General features: G+C 43.8%; 3 protein-coding genes across 10 annotated transcripts in view; 1 reads left to right on the top strand and 2 right to left on the bottom strand.

Annotated features, from left to right (window-relative positions):
* Window positions 1–14,625, top strand: part of LOC120956657 (uncharacterized) — an 83,561-nt gene extending 68,936 nt beyond the window's left edge. For all 8 annotated transcript variants that reach the window (XM_040378320.2, XM_040378319.2, XM_040378324.2 and 5 more), the window contains 6 exons: window positions 1,273–1,976; window positions 2,957–3,509; window positions 3,574–3,754; window positions 3,829–3,987; window positions 4,083–4,190; window positions 10,509–14,625. In XM_040378320.2, the coding sequence (XP_040234254.2) occupies window positions 1,273–1,976; window positions 2,957–3,509; window positions 3,574–3,754; window positions 3,829–3,987; window positions 4,083–4,190; window positions 10,509–10,715 (1,912 nt within the window). In that variant the 3' untranslated portion in view covers window positions 10,716–14,625. The remainder of the gene's footprint in view (window positions 1–1,272; window positions 1,977–2,956; window positions 3,510–3,573; window positions 3,755–3,828; window positions 3,988–4,082; window positions 4,191–10,508) is intronic.
* LOC120956659 (uncharacterized) lies at window positions 5,670–10,462 on the bottom strand. The gene has a single exon (XM_040378326.2). It carries the CDS (start codon window positions 7,667–7,669, stop codon window positions 6,380–6,382), a length of 1,290 nt encoding a protein of 429 aa, XP_040234260.2. The 5' UTR covers window positions 7,670–10,462; the 3' UTR covers window positions 5,670–6,379.
* Window positions 14,626–15,354: 729 nt separating the features above from the next.
* On the bottom strand, window positions 15,355–16,445 carry LOC120956660 (seminal metalloprotease 1-like). Its single transcript, XM_040378327.2, has 3 exons — window positions 16,268–16,445; window positions 15,996–16,184; window positions 15,355–15,911 (listed from the first exon to the last, which is right to left on the bottom strand). Exons 1-3 carry the CDS (start codon window positions 16,350–16,352, stop codon window positions 15,373–15,375), a joined length of 813 nt encoding a protein of 270 aa, XP_040234261.2. The 5' UTR covers window positions 16,353–16,445; the 3' UTR covers window positions 15,355–15,372.
* Between the last annotated feature and the right edge of the window lie 4,534 nt (window positions 16,446–20,979).

The raw sequence follows: 20,979 nt of genomic DNA, 5'->3' as shown, positions 1-20,979 counted from the left end.
TAGCTTTTGATAATTACAGACGGTTGTGGCTTGTTGAGTTGCAAAATTAGAAGAGAGATTTATTCTAGAACTACACTTATAAACTTGTAAACTATTTGCCCCAGCCGAAAGCTCAAAAGCTCATCGAAACAATTTTCGTGTTTCGTTAAACACGATCAGATGACAGGGCTTCGTGTCTGTGCCTCAACAGCCTGTAGAGGCTGGCATGTCCGCATGTTGGTCATTACGCCAAATAGAAGAAGAAGAAATTATGTAGAGTTTGATAATTGGTGGCTGTAATAATTTCAACTCTTCATACAAAACTACACGCCTAAGATTTTTATCTCAGATTATGTCAACCTGTAAAAAGTAAACTGACGCCCTTTCGCCACAAGCTTTCCAGACAGGTTAAAACAGTTGGAAACGATGTTATGAAATGTATTCAATGTATTAAAAATCATTTAATGTTAATTCAATCATTTCATAATTTAATAATTTAATGGTAAATAGTCCATAAATTTCGAGACAGATTCAAAAATATTCACAAAACTGTCAACAAATCTCGAGATGATTGCAACAAATTAAAAAAAAATCAAACAAGTCACCAAAAAGCGACAGGAACCCCTGTAATACAGTTACAATGTTTAATCCCTTCAGAAGTGAACAAAAAAAAAAAACAAAGTACGATGAAAACTAATTGGACGTTTGGATAACGAACCCCTTTCCTCACAGTAAAGAAGCGTGTGTACAATTCCAGTGAATCAGAATACTTGAACACCACCTGTCGACCGGTGCGGCTACAAGCGCTGTGTGAAAATGTAAAGATATAAATTATTTACAACGCACTCTCCTCCCAAGTGGCTCGGAACTTCAAAAAGGGAGGGACATTGACATTGAATCACCAACAACAAAACGGCCCTGAAATATGAACCCTTGCAATCCGGTAGAGTGTGTGTGTGTGTTGGTGTGATTTTTGAAGTTCGAAAAAATGATGAACTTAACAGTGCCCGCCGTTACGGGCAGGTTGCGGCGCAAAAGCATTGCCGCAGAGGTGGCCCACTGTTTGCCGGAGCTTCGCTTCGACGACGGTACCGGTGGTTCGGCGAAGCAGCACACGAAGCGCCGCGGCAGCCTTGGAGGGGAACCGATCCGTCGGCCATCACTCGTTTCCAGGTTACGGACCCCTATATTAACCTTCGTTTTGGGGGGAGGCAAATAATGCGGGAATCTAACACTCAAAACGGTTCAAAACTAACGATCAAATGTGATCTTCTTTCTTTCTTTCTATTCCAGATGGTTTAAGCATATTTCCGATGCCGCCGAAGCGTACAAATCACGTACCAAAGGAACGCACGAGTACGGTGAGGACAGTGCCGGTGGTGGTGCTGGTCAGCCACCGAAGGACAGCTTCGAAACCGTCACCGAGACGCAGAAGATCGAACAGACCTCGACGCCGATCGAGCGGCTCGAGCGCAAGGACACGCAGTGTCGGGCGGTGAGCAGCAGTGCCGGCCATCATCACCATCACCACCACCCAGCACAGCCGCATCACCCGCACCAGCAGCAGCAACAGTCACCTGCGAGTCAGCAAGCTGCCGGTCAGCCGCACCACCACCACCATCATCCTCAGTCCGGTGGTGGTCGATCGGATGACTCGCGCCTCCCGTCCGTGCCTGGTGCGCCCGACTCGAGCGGTGCCAACGAAACGGAGGACAATCTGGAGAACGAGGAGAAGGAAAAGTTTAAGCGCAGCTCGCGGCGACACGGTTCTCGCGAGGAGTGCAACGGCGGTGGCCGATCGTCCGACGAGGAGGAGGAGGAGAACGGGCAGCAGGATGACGAGGACGATGAGCGCTATACGCGCGGTCAGTCGGGACGCCAGGGATCGTCAAACAATACGCGCACGATCACGCAGCAGTGCTCGCTGGTCGCACCGAGTGAAATTCATGTGAGCGTAAGCGCGACGCTTACGGCGGAACCGATCCTCACACCGGCGGGTAAGTTGGACGCGTTTGCGGTACGCAGTGTAGACCGGTTGTGCTAATAAGCGCCAGGCCACCATGCTTTAATTGTTGTTTAAAACATAGCTTTGTGTAGCGTAATAGTTACTAAACAAGAGTTAGGAGCGCTTTCAATTCAGTGTTTGGGTTTGCTTGTAGCTGAAAAGTTGTTGCATCTTAACGTTTAAACACACAAAGACAGAAGAGCGTGAGGTTCTCATTCGCGGCTGTATTTATTTACGCTTCTCAACGCTTCTCAACGACTTCAGCGTCCACGTAAACAAGTGTCCGCATTTTGGTGTTCCCATCGCGCCCGTAAGAAGGAGAACATTATTAATTCGCAAACTGTTTTTCCACGTCAAAGGGTACATGTTTATTTGAATTGTGTCCAATCTGTGCGCAGGTTTATTTAGTTTTGGAGTGATCATACTCTTATAATATCATCGGCATCAGGCACGACGCTTATATTTACTTGTCCTTATTCCAGCTTTTTGTTCAACTCTCTAGGTAGTTTCTGTTTGTGTTTGTTAAAGTTTGTAATTTTGTGTAATCTCCATCTCTCGCTTTTGCTCTCTCGATTCGATAAGTCGATTTGTTTACGTTGAAAAACTACAGCTAACATGTGTTTATTTTAAGGTTTATCGCTTAAGCTGGCTTTATTTAGTTGTTTTTATGCTAATTTTTGTGTTGCTTTCCTGTGTAGCATTTTTTTTTTTGTTTTTCCTTAACACTTTAACCATCTGCTTTCTGCTTTGTTGCGCAAACTTTAAATAAAACCAAACGCTAAAACCACAAATGTGTTAATAACACGCGCTGCCACCGGCGTGTGCTTTTGAGTGTTTTGCATGTTATCGATGGTGCATTAATGTGATCCCTTTTATTCCCCCGTACGTCCATGCGACACCATGCTTTGTGTGTCCACTTCATAATGTCATTCCATCATCTTCTCCGCATGTTCGCGTCTTTGATTCGTGCAGAGCAACTGCGCCGGTACGATCAGCTGATCCAGAAAACGCTCGCCAGCAAGCAGCGGGTCGTGTGCGACATGTTCAAGGTGCCGGACGAACACTTCCAGGCGATCGCGGACATCGCCGCCCAGCCGGAGGCACCGAAGGAACCGACCGACCTGGTGCTGGCCGCATTCGCCTACGGCCAAACGTTGATGGAGATCGTGAGCGAGTGCATGCGGGTGTCGGAGAGCCAGCAGGTTAGTGCCGTGTCGACCGCCGTCTGCGATGACTGCAGCGTGCTGGCTGCTGCTACCGGTAGCACCAAGCAGTCGAACCATCACCATCACATTCCGTCGCCCACCACCACCACCACCAAAGAACCGCTCAGCGAGCCGACCGTACCGACGATAGGTGGTGGTCCAGTGCCTTCGGCAACGGCGGCTTCCGCCACCATCAGCACCGCGACAACGGCCACATTCTACAACAGTGCCCCGGCACCGATCGGGGTGGTGGCGGCCCAGGATCAGAACGTCAGCATCACGGAGGATGAGGACGGCTACTGTGAGATCGATGAAGTCCGGTAAGTGTGCGCAGTTATTAGAAAGTCAACACTTTTACTAATAATGGATTATTTCTTGCAACAGAGCTGCGGCCGTGCTGCTGGCGGAGAATGAGAAGGCCCGTAAGCTTACGGAAGCTGCCGCAGCAGCAGGTGGAGGAGTGGCGAGCGGTGTCGATACGTTGGATGATGGAGGTGACGTTGGTCGTGCTTCGCAATCGCCCGAGTCTCACATAGAGATCAATGAGAATTATGACTCGACGCAGGTAAAGTCGAAGATGATGGTCTCACCTCAATGCCGTAAGTGATGTCTTATTTATATGTCCAACTACCATTCCAGAGTCCATCCATGACGCAAAAATACTCGGGAACAGCGCTGGGACCGGAGCAGTGCGGCAAGAACCGCTTACTTCACGCCTCGAATCTCGCCCCTACCGTACCGTGCCATCTGATAGCGAGCTACGTGACTGGTTTGAACTCGCAAATTTCGCAGCTCTTGGTAAGTGCATGTTGTGGCAAACCCGAGTTTTGGAATGGTGTTAACAACCTTTTGCTTCTTTATCACCCTCACCACCCTGACATAAACACACACAGCATAAGATTAGTGAAAAGGATATGGAACGAGAACATCTGCGGCGGGAAAATCAACACTTGCGGGAGCTGCTGAATGCAATGCATCAGGAACGTGTTTTAGAATCACAGGTAAGAATCGATTGCTGGTTGCTTTATGCGTTTTTTATTTATTTTCTAAATAAGGAATTGAAAGCAGAATGTTTTAGCGTAGAGTTCACTATCGAGCCTATCCTACCGCTACCCTACCGAGCATTTTTCTCTTGACCGTAGCACAAAGAGTTTCGTCAAATTTGGTCAGTGTCCATGTTTCCAGAAGTAGTGTACTGGTAATATTAAAGGTACGATAATATTACCAGCTTCCACCGTCACGATTAGTGTTGGGTAAATCAGATTCAGATTCATGAATATGGATGATGATAACCGTTGTCGGTGAAGGCCTGCCTGTACCCACTTGTCGGGTTAGCTTTCAGTGACTTTTTTGGATTACCCCCCATAGCAGGATAGTCAGTCCCACGTATGGCGGCACAGTCCATTTGGGGCTTGAACCCATGACGGGCATGTTGTTAGATCGTACGAGGTGTCGACTGTACCATGAGACCGGTTTGCGTATGATAATACCAATGTTAATTGTAGTATACAGGGTTTATCTCTAGCCAGCTCAACGCCATAAGCAAATTCATAAAAACTCTAAACTACATTTCAACAATAACAACAGAAACTCGAATGACCTGGAATGATTGGTAGCTGCACGGGGCTACACGTGCGCCACACATTTGACAATGTTGAGTTGGGATTTTGGGTATTTAGAAATAAGCTTACTGCTCAACTAGCTAGAGCCAGTGTTGCGAACGGTGACGTTCATCGACATAAAATTGTAAACATTCATTCGATTTGAAGCTTCCCATTCCCATCTCTCTCTGTCATTTGACATTCCCGTCAAAAAATGTCATTTGACATGAAGACATTTTCAAGATACATTCATTTGACATTCGCCAACCTGTATGAATCGTGAACTGTGTCGTATTGCAAACGGCCGTATTCATGTCAAACTACAACAGAGCGTGCGGTGCAAAGGCTTTCGTTTCACTAGTTTTTGCTATTTCACTAGAATCCCCATATTCAGCGACGATACACTTCATAATCTTCCGATCGTATCGATATGTGTTGTTCAAAAAATGTCAAATGACATTCAGACTACATTGTTTACATTTCATGTCATTGCATCAGCCCTGACGGTAGCGACACGAATGAATTTCGTTTAATGACAGTCGTGTCGTGGAAGCATTGAATGTCATCAGCCAAAAATTATTTTGATCGGCTGTTTACGGTGACTGTCATGAAAAATGTCAACAGTTAACAACACTGGCTAGAGCAACCCTGTAAGGCAAGATGATCATATTTCAAAGGCTCTTCGAAATATATTTTGTATACTTTGCTTATTATTCCAATTGCAATTTTCTCTTAAAGACAGAGCCTTACTTTTGTCGGGTCAAACTGCTTAGCAATTTTAATTGTTTATTTAAATAATGAATTTTGGTTAATGACTTTCATTAATTATTCGCTGTTGTTGCCGTTGATTTAAAAAAAAACTGATGGGGTTGTGCTTGAATGTTATTGGCCGTTTGGACTGAATGTGACCAATATCATAACTGAGAAAAAATGCACAGGGTTCTTGAAAATCATGATCCTATATGGTCCATTTTATATGGAGTCAAGTGATTATGTACTTGCGCTTTCTAGACTACAGTGACGACAGTACAGTAGTTCTTAGAGGACATAAAACTATTGTGTGTTTTCGAATTGATGATGACGAGATTTCGGTAAAAAAATTGTGTCACTTTATTTGGTGTAGCTCATGACTGCATTGTGAATACAAAGTGTTTCTCTAGTAAAAGACCATTTCGACCTATTTTCTATTCTTCTGCAAATGAATGTCAAAGCAATCGATGACAGATCATTAGCGTTACCATAGATACCGTTGAAACGTATTTTACTGATATTTGCAATATTTCCTTCTAATGTGGATATCACTTGAGAAACGCTGGAATCTTCTGAACAAAAGACAGTTGCGATGCATGAAAGCAAGTAATACTGTTATCATGTAACAAAACACTGCAATAATATGGCACTTTTGACCACCGAAAACTCCACAGTATCGTCTAAACAAAGATACTATATGTCTCCATCAATGACCTTGGACCTTATAAATTGATAATATTGTCCACGACGGAGCTTCTATCTCACTTTTGCAACCTGCTGAAGGGATCTTATCACATGACAACAAAAGCAACCAAAGAACGCCGGTTCCCCTTGTCTGTCTAAATGTCTAGCATCTTGCGCTGATTGAATTCAATCAGCATCGGACGCACGATGCGCTGATAGTTCACCCCATTGTACTGTATGTCGCGCGCTCTCGCTGCATCCTTGCCGTCGATGAGATTTTCAAAGTTAGCCACCAGCTCGTCCGTGTGGTCCATCACCACGATCGGCAGCACGGAGACGACCGACACGAGGGCATAAAATTCCATCCGCCTTATCTCCCGCCGTACGTCGGCGAGCGACGGGATGGGCCGGGCCGTGTACTGCAGCTGCTCCAGCGTGTCCCGGAACGAGGCGTAGTACAGCTCGATCAGCTCGTCCAGCCGCGCCCGCGTGTCGTAGTTCGGACAGGTAGCAAGCACATAGTTTAGATCCACGCCCGGGCTCGAGTAGAAACTGATTTGCAGATCGACGAACGCCACATCCTGCACGGTCGCCGGTTCGGTCGGATCGTAGCGAAACAGCATATTGTTCGACCACAGATCACCGTGGTTCAGCACCCGGTAGCCACCGTCCGCCTCACAGTCCTGCTCAAGACACGCGCGCAACCGATCGATGTACACCGGCGCCAGCCGTTCCAGCTTTTGCACGATCGTTTGATCGAACCCGTCCCACCGCTCCCTGGCGACGGCAATCAGCGCTTCCAGCCCCTTCTCGAAGATGGTACGCAGCTGTCCCGACGCCTCACCGTGGTCCGGATTGAACATGTTGAAGTGAAACTGGCGCTGGAGCAGCTCCAATCGCTGCTCGGCAAAGCGCATCGACGCAGCATGGAACTGACCGATCTTGCGCATCACCAGCGCACAGTGTTCAAAGTCTAGCCCGGCCTGCCGGTTTACCGTCACGTAGCCGAGCGCTTTCAGGTCCTCAAACACCAGCAACCGCTCAGGCAGGTCGGAGGCGTAGAAGCAGCGCGCGGCAAAGAACATGCCGCCGGTCAGCTCGGAAAGTGCGGGCACCACGTCCCGGAACATGGTCGCTTCTTTCGTGTACGCCTGCACTTCTTCGATCATGGGGCCGCGTTGACCGGTCGCGGGAAGACTTTTCACCACCAGCGAGATGGTGCGCTCGTCGCCCGACTGCTCGGCGACGTAACGGACTGCGAGCCGAAACACATCACTCATGTAATTGTCACCGTTGGCGGTGGCGCGCGTTATTTTACACTCGACAATGCGCACCGATTGAAGGCCCAGCCCGTTGACGAGCGCTTTCGCAGCCAACCGTTCGTCGATGTACTCCGGTACGGCAATATCGTGCAGCCCAGCGATCGTATCGGTGCGTTCACCCATTGCTTCTAGCGCTGTGTACGGGATTTCACTGTTTTGCAAAAAAGGCGAGAACACACTTATCAGTTTGCCTGCTGGACAGCGACTACGCAACGGCCGGTAGTTGTCACTGGGTCTAATTTATAGCAGACACTAACACGAGATGACGCGTCTATTTGCACAGCGCAACAGACCGAGGGCTAGAGTGATGATTCTTAAGAGAAATGATTCGCACGTTCCAGTGCCACGCGTACCATTTGTGTACCCTGTTTAAGCATCCCCCAAACGATTCCGATTGCTTGCGGAGGCAGTACGGTCGGATGCGCTACATGACTATGCAGATGTTTTATTTAATTTGTAAAATAGTAAATAACCTCCTAACGCAACGAGCAGGACGAGAAAAGATTGTAGTGTACACACCGTAGCAAAGTATTCTGATGTTCTGTGGCCTACCAAATTAGGGGCGGCGTCGCGGAAGTGACAAAATGTTGAAAATAAAATGTCAACTTTGTCAAAACAGCTTATCAACTGCAAAAAAGGGCTTTTCTCGTGGCCGCATCAAAAATCAATTATAAACATGCATTTCAGCAATATTTGCTTAGCAATGTATCACAACTGCGCCAGATACTGTTTTTGTGAATGTCAAATTTTGCCACTTGTTGTCAGCTTTTGTCAACTTTATTTTTAGGTTACGAAATATTTACAAAAGCTCATGTTTTGAAAAATTTGTCAGCATTTTGTCACTCCCACTGGCGAGACGTGCCTATTGATGGTGCCACTCACTCAACGCATTTTTAGTTAGACAGCGGTCTAATGTTGTTGCTCGCAACATTGTTGCTCGGAAACATATCGCTGAGGTGGTCTAAGAATGTTGTTGGCAACATTTCGCTTTGACATTGTTTAGCGTCAAAAAATTGCCAATTAACAGCTCAGAGTTTTTTTTTCATTCACTTGTTGAATAAAGTGTTGAAAAAATAAAATATACACTAAAAAATGTATTAAAAAGTGCTTAAATTAAAAATTTAGCGAATTTGCCCGGCAACAAGCTTTCAAATCCATACATTTTGCCAGCAACAATGTTGCGCGCAACAAGATTAGACCGCTGCCTTAGTTGTTTGTCTTTTGCTTTTTTGTTGAAAATGTCTAAGCGAATTGTCAAGTACGATCTTAACCTTTGAAGCTATTATTCTATAGATAATCTTTGTGAGTATCGAACATGTTTCTAAAATGGGAAATTTTAAAACGTTGTCTGATATATTTTAGACAGAATATAAAAGTCAAACAATCGGTGATACAGTTCAAACGGAGATAAAATAAAAGTCTACTTGCTCTATCTATTTTATCAAGTCATACACATTTTGCTGAGGCAAATCTGCTGTGTAGGCATAGCCTACTACAATCGGGCCTTCTCTTTTTCTTTTAGACAACAAACTGAAATTTCAGCCTGTCAGTGGAACAATAAACATCATCCGGGGAGTTGTATCCATGTGACAGTTCTTCTATTTAGCGTAACGTCCTACGCAGACATGCCGGCCTATACAGACTTTCGAGACTTAATTCATTAACGCATAGCCGGATAGTCAATCCTTGTTACGGGGGGACGGTCCATTCTGGGCTTGAACCTATGACGGGCATGTTATTCAGTCGTTCGAGTTGATGACTGTACCACGGAAACGCCCTCATGTGATTGTGCAATTGTGTATAAAAAGTTGCATTTAAAAATTTTGTGGTTCCTTTTCTTATTTATGACGAGTTATGATACTTTTATTAATTTTAAACAAGTCGATTTTAACCTCTTATGACACAATGTTCATCATTCAGCTAACACATATAATCCGTCATGAGTTAAGCTGATCGCGCCCGCGACGAATCTGCATTTCTTTACACATTTTTCAGGCTGAAATGCAGAGCCTAGTTTTGCGCGTGATTTTGTATGGTATGTTGACATGATTTCAGCCGCCAAGTGTCAAATTTGGGCTCAAGCTAGCTAGTATCGTAAAAGTACCCAATAATTGATTTGAAACCATCATTTAGTTTTCATGAGTAACGAATGCCACTCACTCACTGGTCTTGTTAGGCTACATTCAAATAATCATACAGTATGTTTAAGCTGAAAAGTCTTTCATAAATTCTCCTAAGACGTGCACACAGTCGTGGTTACATTTCTATGTACGAAAAAATTATGGACATGTTCAACTGACGAAGAAGATCGCATATACATTGTGCACTGTTGTTCTAGCATTTGAAGCATTTTTTAATTCAATATCTAATTTCTATTTGATTTTTTTACGTACAAATGGCCATATGTACACTTGTGAATGGCTATTTTGAACAGAATGAAACTTTAAGTCAATTAACATAAACTATGGTAATTCAATTGACTCAAAATGGACAGGTTTGTTGTTAGAACTTTGAATCTGACCAACATTGTGTGTAGAAGCATAACACAAATCCCATGCAGATGTATCATCAATTAAGTGACCCCCGGTATGTAGAGCATGGGACAGCGGGTCATGTCAAATTAGGCCAAATTAAAAAAATATATGTTCATAGGCACGATCGGACATATTTACGACCAGGATCAATCTAGGTTGACTTTCATTGGATGTTGGTCTATTTCCAATTAAATTTCTGTTTGACGCACATCACAATCTGTCGTACGTAGAGCGTCCGTTTATTACCCTTTATGGCAGCACCATTGGAGATTTTCAATGTATTTTGCTTTTCAATAATGTTAAATAGTTAACCAGGTTATCAAAACTTATGTACTCCTTCTATACTGGACCGTCTAGGACCGTCTAGAAACCATATACTATTCAATACTCATTCAAACTTTGTTTTGTCTCTCTCTCCAAATCCACAGGAAACCAACCAAGATCAGCAGCAAAACGCACCGGGCGATGAGCAGACGACGTCATCATCTCTTTCTGCGATGGGCCCGGAAGTGGCAGCAACTCAGCCACCACCATCGCAGCAGCAGCAGCAACAACAACCAACGTCTCCATCATCGGAGGAACCTTCCGGGACGACGGTAGACAACGGGAGTGCACCAACAGTGCCTACGGACTGAAGCAATATAAACGGCCGCCAAGAGCAGTAGCCGTGTCTAGTTCGAGCGTGACCACTTGTGCTAGTAGTGCTTAAAGCAGACAGAGAGAGAGAGAGAGAGAGAGAGAGAGAGAAAGAGAGAGAGGAGAGATAGAAAGAGAGAGAGAGAGGAGAGATAGAAAGAGCACAATCGCGATCGAATTTGTATTGTTTTTTTTTTGTTTTTACAGACACAGTGTTGAAAATATGTTCCCCATTTTTAACACAAATGTAGACGCAATCGAAGCACACCCTACTCACAAACACAAACACACACACACGACAAAAACACGTCGAGATTCGTGAATGAAAGCATGGTGAAAGCAATCGCCCCTATTGTGTTAAGGAAAAAAAAAGCGAAATGAACGGATGGAACCGAAGAAAAGGATTAGTGAAATAAAAGTAAACCCACACAGAGACAGATACACCTCCTTTTTCGCGTATTTACGCACGAGAACACATAGACAACATGTACAGAACACGTCGCTGGAGAGGAAGCGTATGAACAGAGCCGCGCTTTAACCAGCTGAAGAAGAATGTTAACAATTTTAGAAGGTCAATATGTTTTGTATAGTCTGCAACCGCCGCAGTATACTAATTGTGAGTAGCGCTTATACAGTATCATTATTTGGTCAGTGTACATAATGCGAAATTCTCTGCAAACGAGCGCAAACAACTCTCTGCTTCCGCATTAACCGCACGGTGTCGTATGTGGCGGATCGGGTTGTGATCCGGCTAGCTTCTTGTAACGTAACTAGTAAGAACTGTAAAGTGACTACAATTACATCAGTGAGTATACTTATACGATGGCATTATGTTCCAATTTGTACAGTAGCTTTCCATGTTCATCCTTTTTTAATCGTTTCGCCACCCTTTCGCAGTTTTCGAGACCCTGCGCTTAAACATTCGCCTTCTTTCCGATCGTTGTTTACGTCACAGGTGGTGTGTTCTGGCTACCCAGCCGACACGCAACAGCATGTTGTTTCATTCTTTTGTTCCTTCTCTGTATGTGTGTGTGTGCGTGTGTTATTCAGCTGCTGGATGCCTTTAAAAGCAAAACAACAGACAAAAGTAAACGAAATCCGTAAAACAAGTATACGTGGAGTGGCCGTGTGTCCGAGCACATCGATGTAATTGATTTACTACTTGTACTGTGTATGGACACAACAACACACACACATACATACACAACACACACACTTTAGTGCTTATGGTTTAGAAAACGAAAAACAAAACACGAACGGTTGAACGCTCTAGCATTCTTTTATTATTATTATTATTATTATTATTATTATTATTATTATTATTATGATTATTAGTTATATTATATTATTATTCTATTCTATATTAAAACTATTACATAAAGAAAAAACAAACAAAAAATGAAACCACTTTTTATTGCTATCAGTTACTGCTAGCACTAACCGACGCGATGCTGCCGAAACTGTTGTGAAATCGAAAACAAAACGAAGCGATGACAAATTGTGCGGCACACGAACACACCAAGAATTGATGGTGAAACAAAGTCCCTGTGAACAACAAATCGAAAATGCAATCATTGCTTGTTTTTTCATGCTGTGATGAACAGGATAAGAGAGAGAGAGAGAGAGAGAGAGAGAGAAAGAGAGAGAGAGAGAGAGAGAGAGAGAGATGAAGATATTTTTTTGTTGCTTTATTGTTTTTTTTCTTCCCTTTTTTATTTGTATTTTGGTGATCGTTATCAAGCTGGTTTGGTGGGGAAATAGTAGACAGAAACGAGTAAGGAATGATACATCAATTGAGAAAGTAAGCCAACCGGAAGCACCTTTTAATAAATCATCGGAATTGAACATATAAAGATAGAGAGCGAGGGAAAATGCTTTTACTGCAGAAAGTGCATCATGTAAAGTAGTGTCAACACAACAACAGCAACAACAAAATCAAAAACATAATACAATCATCTTGACCCAACTGGATACACCAACTTTCAACACTTTTCCTATTAATCCTATACAAAACACACTCACGACTACCTATACATATATGCTTTTTAGCTTTAGCCACAATGGTTAATGAAATTTGAAAATAACAAAAATACAAATCGATTCAAATTTGCGGCTTAGAACGGAAACGGAAGGAAAAACAATTCGTGTAAAAAAGGTGCATGTGATATATTTAGGAAGAAGCAATGAAATACGACTACTAACCGGCTGATGGAAGGCAGCTGCAAGGCCGTTTCATGTACTCCACATGTTGATTTAGTTTAGTTACTATTCATACTGCTTTCATACTATAGGCTGCTTCCTCTTGTTTTATTGTTTAGAAGTAGCTCTTTCTATATTCTTCTACTTCTGGAGATCGTTGTAGTCCTTTTTACGACATCTCAAAACATTTACAGTCATTTTAAGTTTTATTAGTTAACCGTGTTGCTAAAAAGCGCCAATCAAGCTGTTAACAAGCCGATAATAAGACCGGTTTACAGCGCTATACAGATTGCATACTTACATTCACTTGAAAATTTCGCCTAAAGATATGCAATTACTGTTGATGATCTGCCTTTTTATCGCATTGTTAGCAGCTTGTTTTGCGAAGCCGGAACACTTTTGAATTCAATTGAAATAGGCAGTTTGATACCAAATTTAAGCAAGCAAGTACAGTAGGAGGTTGTAACTTTTAGTGAGAGGATTGTTAAACCTTCGTCTCCGCAAATGAAAAAAAAAATTAAAATATCCGTAAAAATTTAAGCAAAAAAAACTCCGAACGAAAAGTATTAGTGAGAGAGGGATGCCTTATTTTGAAGACATTTTTTGTGGGCGTTTCAAAGCTACACCTTTATCGTAATTGAAGATAGAAAGAGAGCGGAAGGGTGAAAAGCAAATTGAAAATGAAATTCTGAAACAATTCATAAACTCTGATATCAATTGGTGTGGAAGTGGTTAAAGGATTCCTATCCTCCATCTTGGTGTTAGGTATGATTTATTTCCTTCCTTTGAGTTGCCTTTTTGCATGTGGTACACGATGGAATTGAAAAAAAAAAACAAACCAACTCTCTGTGAGGATTGTTGTTGTAGGCACTTATCACTAAGTAGGCTAAACGTTTACACCGACTTCCAATTACTTAGCAATTTTGATGTTGTACATCCTCCGGGTAACAACAGGGGATCGTTTCTCCGCTTGCTTGGATGAATATCGTTCCATTGAAATGCTTTTTGGGTGTATTTATTTATGCTCTACTGCTTCTTTGCTTTGTTCCTTTCTACATCTATTAATTGATCGTAGTTTATTTGAAAATGAAAATCAAAGCCATGTGAACTTTTATTGAATTTATTGTTCCTACTTTCATGATATTGATTAAAAAAAGTGTTGTTCGTTTGAATTGCAACACTAAGTATTAACACAACATGTGGCAACCCTCCAATGTGCTCCTCCAACTGCAACTATCTATGCAAATAAGCTTAATCGGTAAACGACAAACATGAACTACAAAAATAAATGCACACACTCAGCACGAGAGCTCTGCCACGTTGTGTGTGATTGATTAAAACGAGTAACAATCTAGAGCAAACAAAAAAATATAAACCTTTTGCAAAAATAAGCACACAATCGCGACACACTCTGTACAATAGCTGCACGCATTTACACATACATATACCGATGTATATTTGCATACTGGGGAAAACCCAAAGCGCCCCCTCCCATCGTTAACAACCACCCGCTCGGTTTTTCTTATCTCTTGACGCATGTAAAGCATTTTGGATAAAGCGAGGAGCGGGATGTGAGACCATTATCAGCTTTCCTCTTTTTCCTCTTCCCCGCATTCTATCACTCGGTATAGGCATTTAATACAGCAACAAAAACGCACCCAACACTGCACCTCCTGTAATACAAAGATTGAAGGGGTGACAGCATTTTTTTGTATTGAAAAAAAAATGGGAGAAACAGATAGAGAGAAAAAAGGAATTTGGACAGCTCGTCCTAAATACTGAGTGATGTTTGTACGTGTACGTGTGGGTGTGTGTGTACGAGTTTATATCGCACGACATCAACATTGAATGTAATGTTTGCAGGACAACATTACAGCACAAATACATATACACACAACATACACACGTTCTACGGTTAAATAAGAAAGCAAAAACAAATGTAATAAAACTATACTAACACATACTCCGACGAAACAAAGATAAGTAAAAATTATGTTTCTATTGATTTTTTAAAGTAAGAATAATGATATCACTGAAAAACATCTGTTAGGAAAAATGATAGAAAGAATGACTGAAATAGCATTGGGCAACATGTATTTTGCAACTCCCAGGAGACGTAGTGGGCCATGGACAGAGACTTGTTTTTGTAGATGGCAGACGGTAAATAGATGTTAGAGCCTTAACCACGTAAGGCCTTCTTCTAGAAAAGTGCAGTAGAACTTCAATCCATCCCAAGGTAAGGATGTCTGTGTCTGAAGAACCTGAACTGAACAGAACTGAAGACCTTGAAGATGTATTGCAGTTAATTTTGAAAACATCTTGCTCTTAGAATTCTGGAACCATCCACCGGTAGTGGCAGAGAGACTCCCGTCTAACAATATAAACACAGAATCTTTTGGAATTACTGTGCAGCAAAAGCCTTCTAAAACCAACAAAAAGTGCTGCCACGCTGTAAGCTCAATTTTTATTCAAACACTTGTACATGTGGTTCAGTTTGGAGATGTCCCGCTCGCTCATACCGACCCGCTGGCCGATCGTCGCGTTCGGATCCTTCGGGACGATCGTTTTCTCCCCGTTCTTGCTGAAAGCGGTCGAGCTGTAGTGCATCACGCTGCCGTAATCGTACTGCACGCTAAAGTCCGTCACCGTGTCACTGTCGTAGATGTTAAAGTTGTGCTCCTTGCCATCCTCGATGTTGTCCCACACGATCTGAACGAACTGGTCGCGATCGCTGGCGCTCTGCTGATGGTAGAACCCAACCGCATGGATAAACTCGTGCACGATCGTGGCCAACCGGAAGCACCCGGTATCGACATCGTACGGTTCCAGGTTAAGCGTTTGCGCACCACCCCGGTGACCGACGGACGAGTAGCATCCCGACCCGGTACCGATCACACGCACGTAATCCGGCTCCTCGGTGCGCGTTACAAACTTCAAACAGGTGACGGACTCGATCTGACGCAAACCGCGCTTAATATGTTCAATCTGTTCCGGTGCTGTTACAAAAGCAAAGGTTAACCGTGAACGGTGATGGAGAGAATATTTCCGTACTTTAATATCACAAGCCCCGGGCTACTTACTAAAGTCCTCCTCGACGATCATCACCGGCACGGTATTACCCGGCCAGCGGTAGGTCGTTGCAATCAACCCGTTGCGTCTGTTGCTGAGTAGCGATCGTTCCTGTTCTTCGCTCAACACAATGTCACCTTCAAACTGTCCGCTAAGCTCCTCGGCCAGCTCGTCCGGTCGCAGGTTCCGGAGTCGTGCCGCTGCCCGGAACGAAAGGGGGAAAACAAGGACCATCAATACACATGGATCAACTCTCATCTACATCTCCTTACGAAAGACATACCATTTTCTGGTGTATTTTTAATCACTCCTGCCTGGACAAAGGCCACCGCAAGCACCAACAACAACGACCCACGGTACACAACCATTATTTATTTATTTTATTAGGTTAAATATGCTTGTTCCTTCTTCAGCACTAGTCACTAACGAACTGTTTGCTAATGAGGCGCTGTACTTGAGCCATATATCGTCTGTCGGCGACCTGTCGCTACCGTTACGCGTTACGACTGATAACGGGTGCCAATATACCTGCACACAGACACATTCCAGACACTATTAACAATCGTCATAATGTGTGATATGCGCAATCGACTTCTATTTGGGTGATGGGCTTCAATAAAACAGAAGCAAGAGAGTTTGAACTGGAAGCCGATAACAGAAGATAGGGAGGATTAGTGCCCTTGTTAGGCTTCACCGTTCCCTCCCACGACAGATACTGGCATTACTGGGCTACAATCTTCCCGTTGGCCATCATTTCATTCATTTTTTGTCCACTACTGAGCCGTAAGATGCAAGACCTGGTGACTTGCAGTCTTTGTTTTTTTTTGTTTTCTTTTTTTGCAAGTGCGACACATACCAGATAATGATGCGTTGACGTGGGTTTGCTTGGTCTGGACCGAGAGCGAGATTTGCGTTTTCGACGGAAGGTGTGATTTTTTTAGAAACACTTTTGATTGTTTTGATTGCTTTTGCTCTATGCTGAGATAGCTGCAGTGCCGCGGATAAATGTTCTTCACAGATACGATGCGAAATTTTGGTGAATCCTGTACCGTAGTTTCGGTGATCTCTGGTAAACCTAGTACGTATCGAGAAGCTGTTTCCAGTGAAGATAGCAACCGTTGGAAAGATGCTATGAAATCCGAATTTGATGCCTTGCAAGAAAATCGAACATGGGACCTGACGAGTTTGCCTGCTGGTCGTAAAGCCTTACGATCGAAATGGGTGTATACGGTGAAAACCAATGCAGATGGCTCGGTAGAGAGATTCAAAGCCAGATTATAAAGGGCTTCTCTCAAGTCAAAGGTATCGATTACAACGAGATATATGCACCTGTTGTTCGATTGGCTACCGTGCGATATTTAATGTCCTTGGCTGTCAAAATGGACCTGAAGATACTGCAGATGGACGCAGTGACTGCGTTCCTCCAAGGAGATCTGGAGGAAGAGGAAATTTACATGGAGCAGCCAGAAGGGTTCATGAGTAAAGAAGCACCACACAAGGTCTGTAAACTGAACAAAGCGCTATATGGACTGAAGCAAGCTAGTAGAGTATGGAACTTGAAGCTAGATGCTGAGCTAAAACGCATTGGGTTGAAGCAGTCCATTTACGATACTTGCGTGTACTATAAGATGAATGATAGAAGCATTCTTATAGTAGCAGTTTACGTAGATGATTCATTGATCTTCTTGAACAATGATAGCTGGGAGAAGAAGTTAAAGAAACAGCTGATAAAGCGTTTTAAAATGAAGGACTTGGGTCTCGCTAACAAAGTTCTTGGAATACGTGTGACCAGAGCGGATGGTGTAGTAATGTTGGACCAAGAACAGTACATAAATGCACTTTTGAATTGTTATGGTGTAGCATATTGCAACACTGTGCGTACGCCAGCGGATCCAGGACAGAAACTGTCAAAGCAGATGAGTCCACAGACAGAAGAAGAGCGCAAGCAGATGGAAAATGTACCATACCGGGAACTGATAGGATGCTTGCAGTACTTGGCTCAAGGAACTAGACCAGATATAAGTTTTGCTGTGAATGCTGTGAGTCACTACTGCAATGATCCTGGAAAAGCCCACTGGATTGCAGCGAAACGAATTCTTCCTTATTTTAAAGGGACAAAAACCATGAAGCTTATGTACAACAGTACAAGCGATGGAAATTTCGAAGGTTTTTGTGATGCAGATTGGGGCAATGACACAGACAACCGTCATTCTATCACTGGTTATGTGATGAAGCAGTCTGGAGGTCCAGTTGCCTGGAATTGCCGTAAACAATCAACAGTAGCACTTTCAACGACGGAAGCCAAATACATGGCAGTTTCAGCAGTTACTCAGGAAGCTGTTTGGTGGAAAGGGTTTCGACAAGAACTGTTGGGATGTGTAGAGCCAGTGACGATTTATTGTGATAATCGGAGTGCTATCCATCTGGCAGAGAAGCAAATTGGTTACTCATCCAGAAGTAAACACATCGATGTAAGACACCATTTCGTCAGGCAGAGTATTGCAAGAAATTTAATACAGCTGAAACATGTTTGCTCTAAAAATCAAGAAGCAGACTTGCTAACTAAAGTACTTCCTGTAAGCAAGTTTGAAACTGGTCAAGAGGCCCTTGGAATTAAGCCAATTCTCGATTAAGGGGGGGATGTTAGAATAGTAACCATCGAATTGGAGTAGCCTTTGGTTATGTGTTAATAAATGTTCATTATGTGTTACACCTCCAAACCTTACAGACGTAATATTCAATAGGACACGGCTCAAAACCATTTCCGATCTTAGCTATTCTGACTCCGAATCCGGCCAAATCAAACCAACAGTTGCATTCGGTGCCGTTCGAAGCCTATAGGGCCGTTTAGAACCATTCGGAACCGTTGGAAATCTGCAGTGAGAAATGGATCCGGTCGGTTCCACCGAATTTGACAATCTCTATGCCGACTGCCAAGTAAAGGATTCATTTCGTTCAACGGTCAATCAAAGTATAAAATACGTTGTAAAAAATATATTTCTCAACTGTTTCTGTAAACGCAGCTGATGTAAACATAAGCAAACTGTTCTATGAAACATATATTCATTTTACAGGGTTTTACAAGTCAGAATCGAATGTCAGCAAAACAATTTCAGAAGCTCAAGATTCACTTTAGCTGTCAAACGTTGTTGTTTCACCGCACCGATGCTATTTTCAATAGCGCAATTTGATTTTTAAATCGCTCAAGTTGTTTTTTTAGAGGCCTTTCGCATCGTTTTGCAAATTCAAACACGAATTTTGAGATTATTTTCAATTATTTAGTGCATTTCTAGCGTTATATTTATGAAACATTACGTATTTATTGTAAAAAATGAGTGTTTCTGTGCAAAAAGCTACGAGCACTTGCGTATGTAAACATGTACAATGTTTATGTAGTTTTTTGCACAGAAAATCGCCATTTTTACCATAAATACGTAATATTTCATAAATATAATGCTTAAATGAATAAAAGCATTGATCTCAATCATATAATCTAAAAATGAGTGTTTGAATTTGCAAAACGATGCGAAAGGCCTCTAAAAAAACAACTTGAGCGATTTAAAAATCAAATTGCGCTATTGAAAATAGCATCGGTGCGGTGAAACAACAACGTTTGACAACTAAAGTGAATCTTGAGCTTCTGAAATTGTTTTGCTGACATTCTATTCTGACTTGTAAAACCTTGTATATTTCATACTTGAGCTCAAGAAATTTTTTGTGATGGATAAGCTTATTTTCACTCCAATCCGTTGTCTTGTACGACGTTGTGGCGTTCTATTGCGACTTGGTAGGGGAACAGCATTTGGAGAATTTCTTCCAGCCATTCTGGACATTATCAACCGCTAAAACGCTTAAGCAAACTCACCATGCGGAATTTGCTTTCTTTCTAGCCTTTCATAATAATGTATATTCATTTGTGTTGTGTCCGCACAGAGCAAACATGAGACGGTGTGTACGGCACAAACAGAATATATATTTTATCACTACTCTTTGGTATTATTGTATTACACGTATATAAATAACAACGCATACACACGCAATGCGGGGAGAGGACGACTGGTCCTGCTCGCACCGCGATCCAGTCACCGCGAGGACGTCACCGGATGACAGCCCTGCTGTCAACGGCGAGCCCTCAGGATGAGGCAGCGGTCTGTCCACAACATCTCCCCGTTTTAATTAAGCCGGTACGGCTTAAGCCAACGCAGCGGTTTTAATGTACTTAAAACCGGAGTGGCAAGCGTACGGCTCAAGTGGCGCTGTGTAAAACGGGGGAGAGTGCTGAACGGCCTCCGTGCCTAACGCTCGAACGGGATGAGCGTTGCGGGCTGCAACAGAGGGCAGCCGATGTGCTGCGCTCGCTCGTTCCGTTGCAGCCGCTGTGGTGTTGTTGTTGGTGTTGTTGTTGATGGTGCAACAGTAGCGGATAATCCTGCCGCTGTCGATGGCTGTTGCACCTGACGCCGATGATGATGAGGCTGCTCTCCCGGATGCTGCTGCCGATGGGGCGTCACTGTGCGGCTGAGCAGGGGGCGGCCGTGGTGCCGCGCGCGCTTGGACCGCTCAGCCGGAACCGCTGCACAGGGGCGACCGTGTTGTCGCTGCCGGTGAACTGCTGTACAGGGCGCGCAGGATGATGATGACGTTGACGATGATGATGAGGGTACACAGGGGGCGACCGTGATGCCGCGCACGACGACTGTGACCCGGGACACATACGATGTTGCTGCACAGGGGCGACAGTGGTGCCGCCGTCGAGATGCACCTGTGCAGCTGGAGCGCCGGCGATGAAGATGGACAGGGGGCAGCCGATATGCCTCAGCACTGTGCCTGCTCACCGGGCTCGACGATGATGCTGGTGCAGCAAGGGCGGCCGTGATGCCGCACACGACAATACTGCACCAGTGTGTCCGATGACGCTGCAGCGGGCGGCGGTGATGCCGTGTGACGACGGTCCAAAGCGGAATGTCCCCTCGCTTTGTCCGGTATAGTGCTGCA

Source organism: Anopheles coluzzii, chromosome 3 (assembly GCF_943734685.1).
Source record: "Anopheles coluzzii chromosome 3, AcolN3, whole genome shotgun sequence".
NCBI lineage: Eukaryota > Metazoa > Arthropoda > Insecta > Diptera > Culicidae > Anopheles > Anopheles coluzzii.
This window is presented reverse-complemented; position numbering and strand designations above follow the sequence as displayed.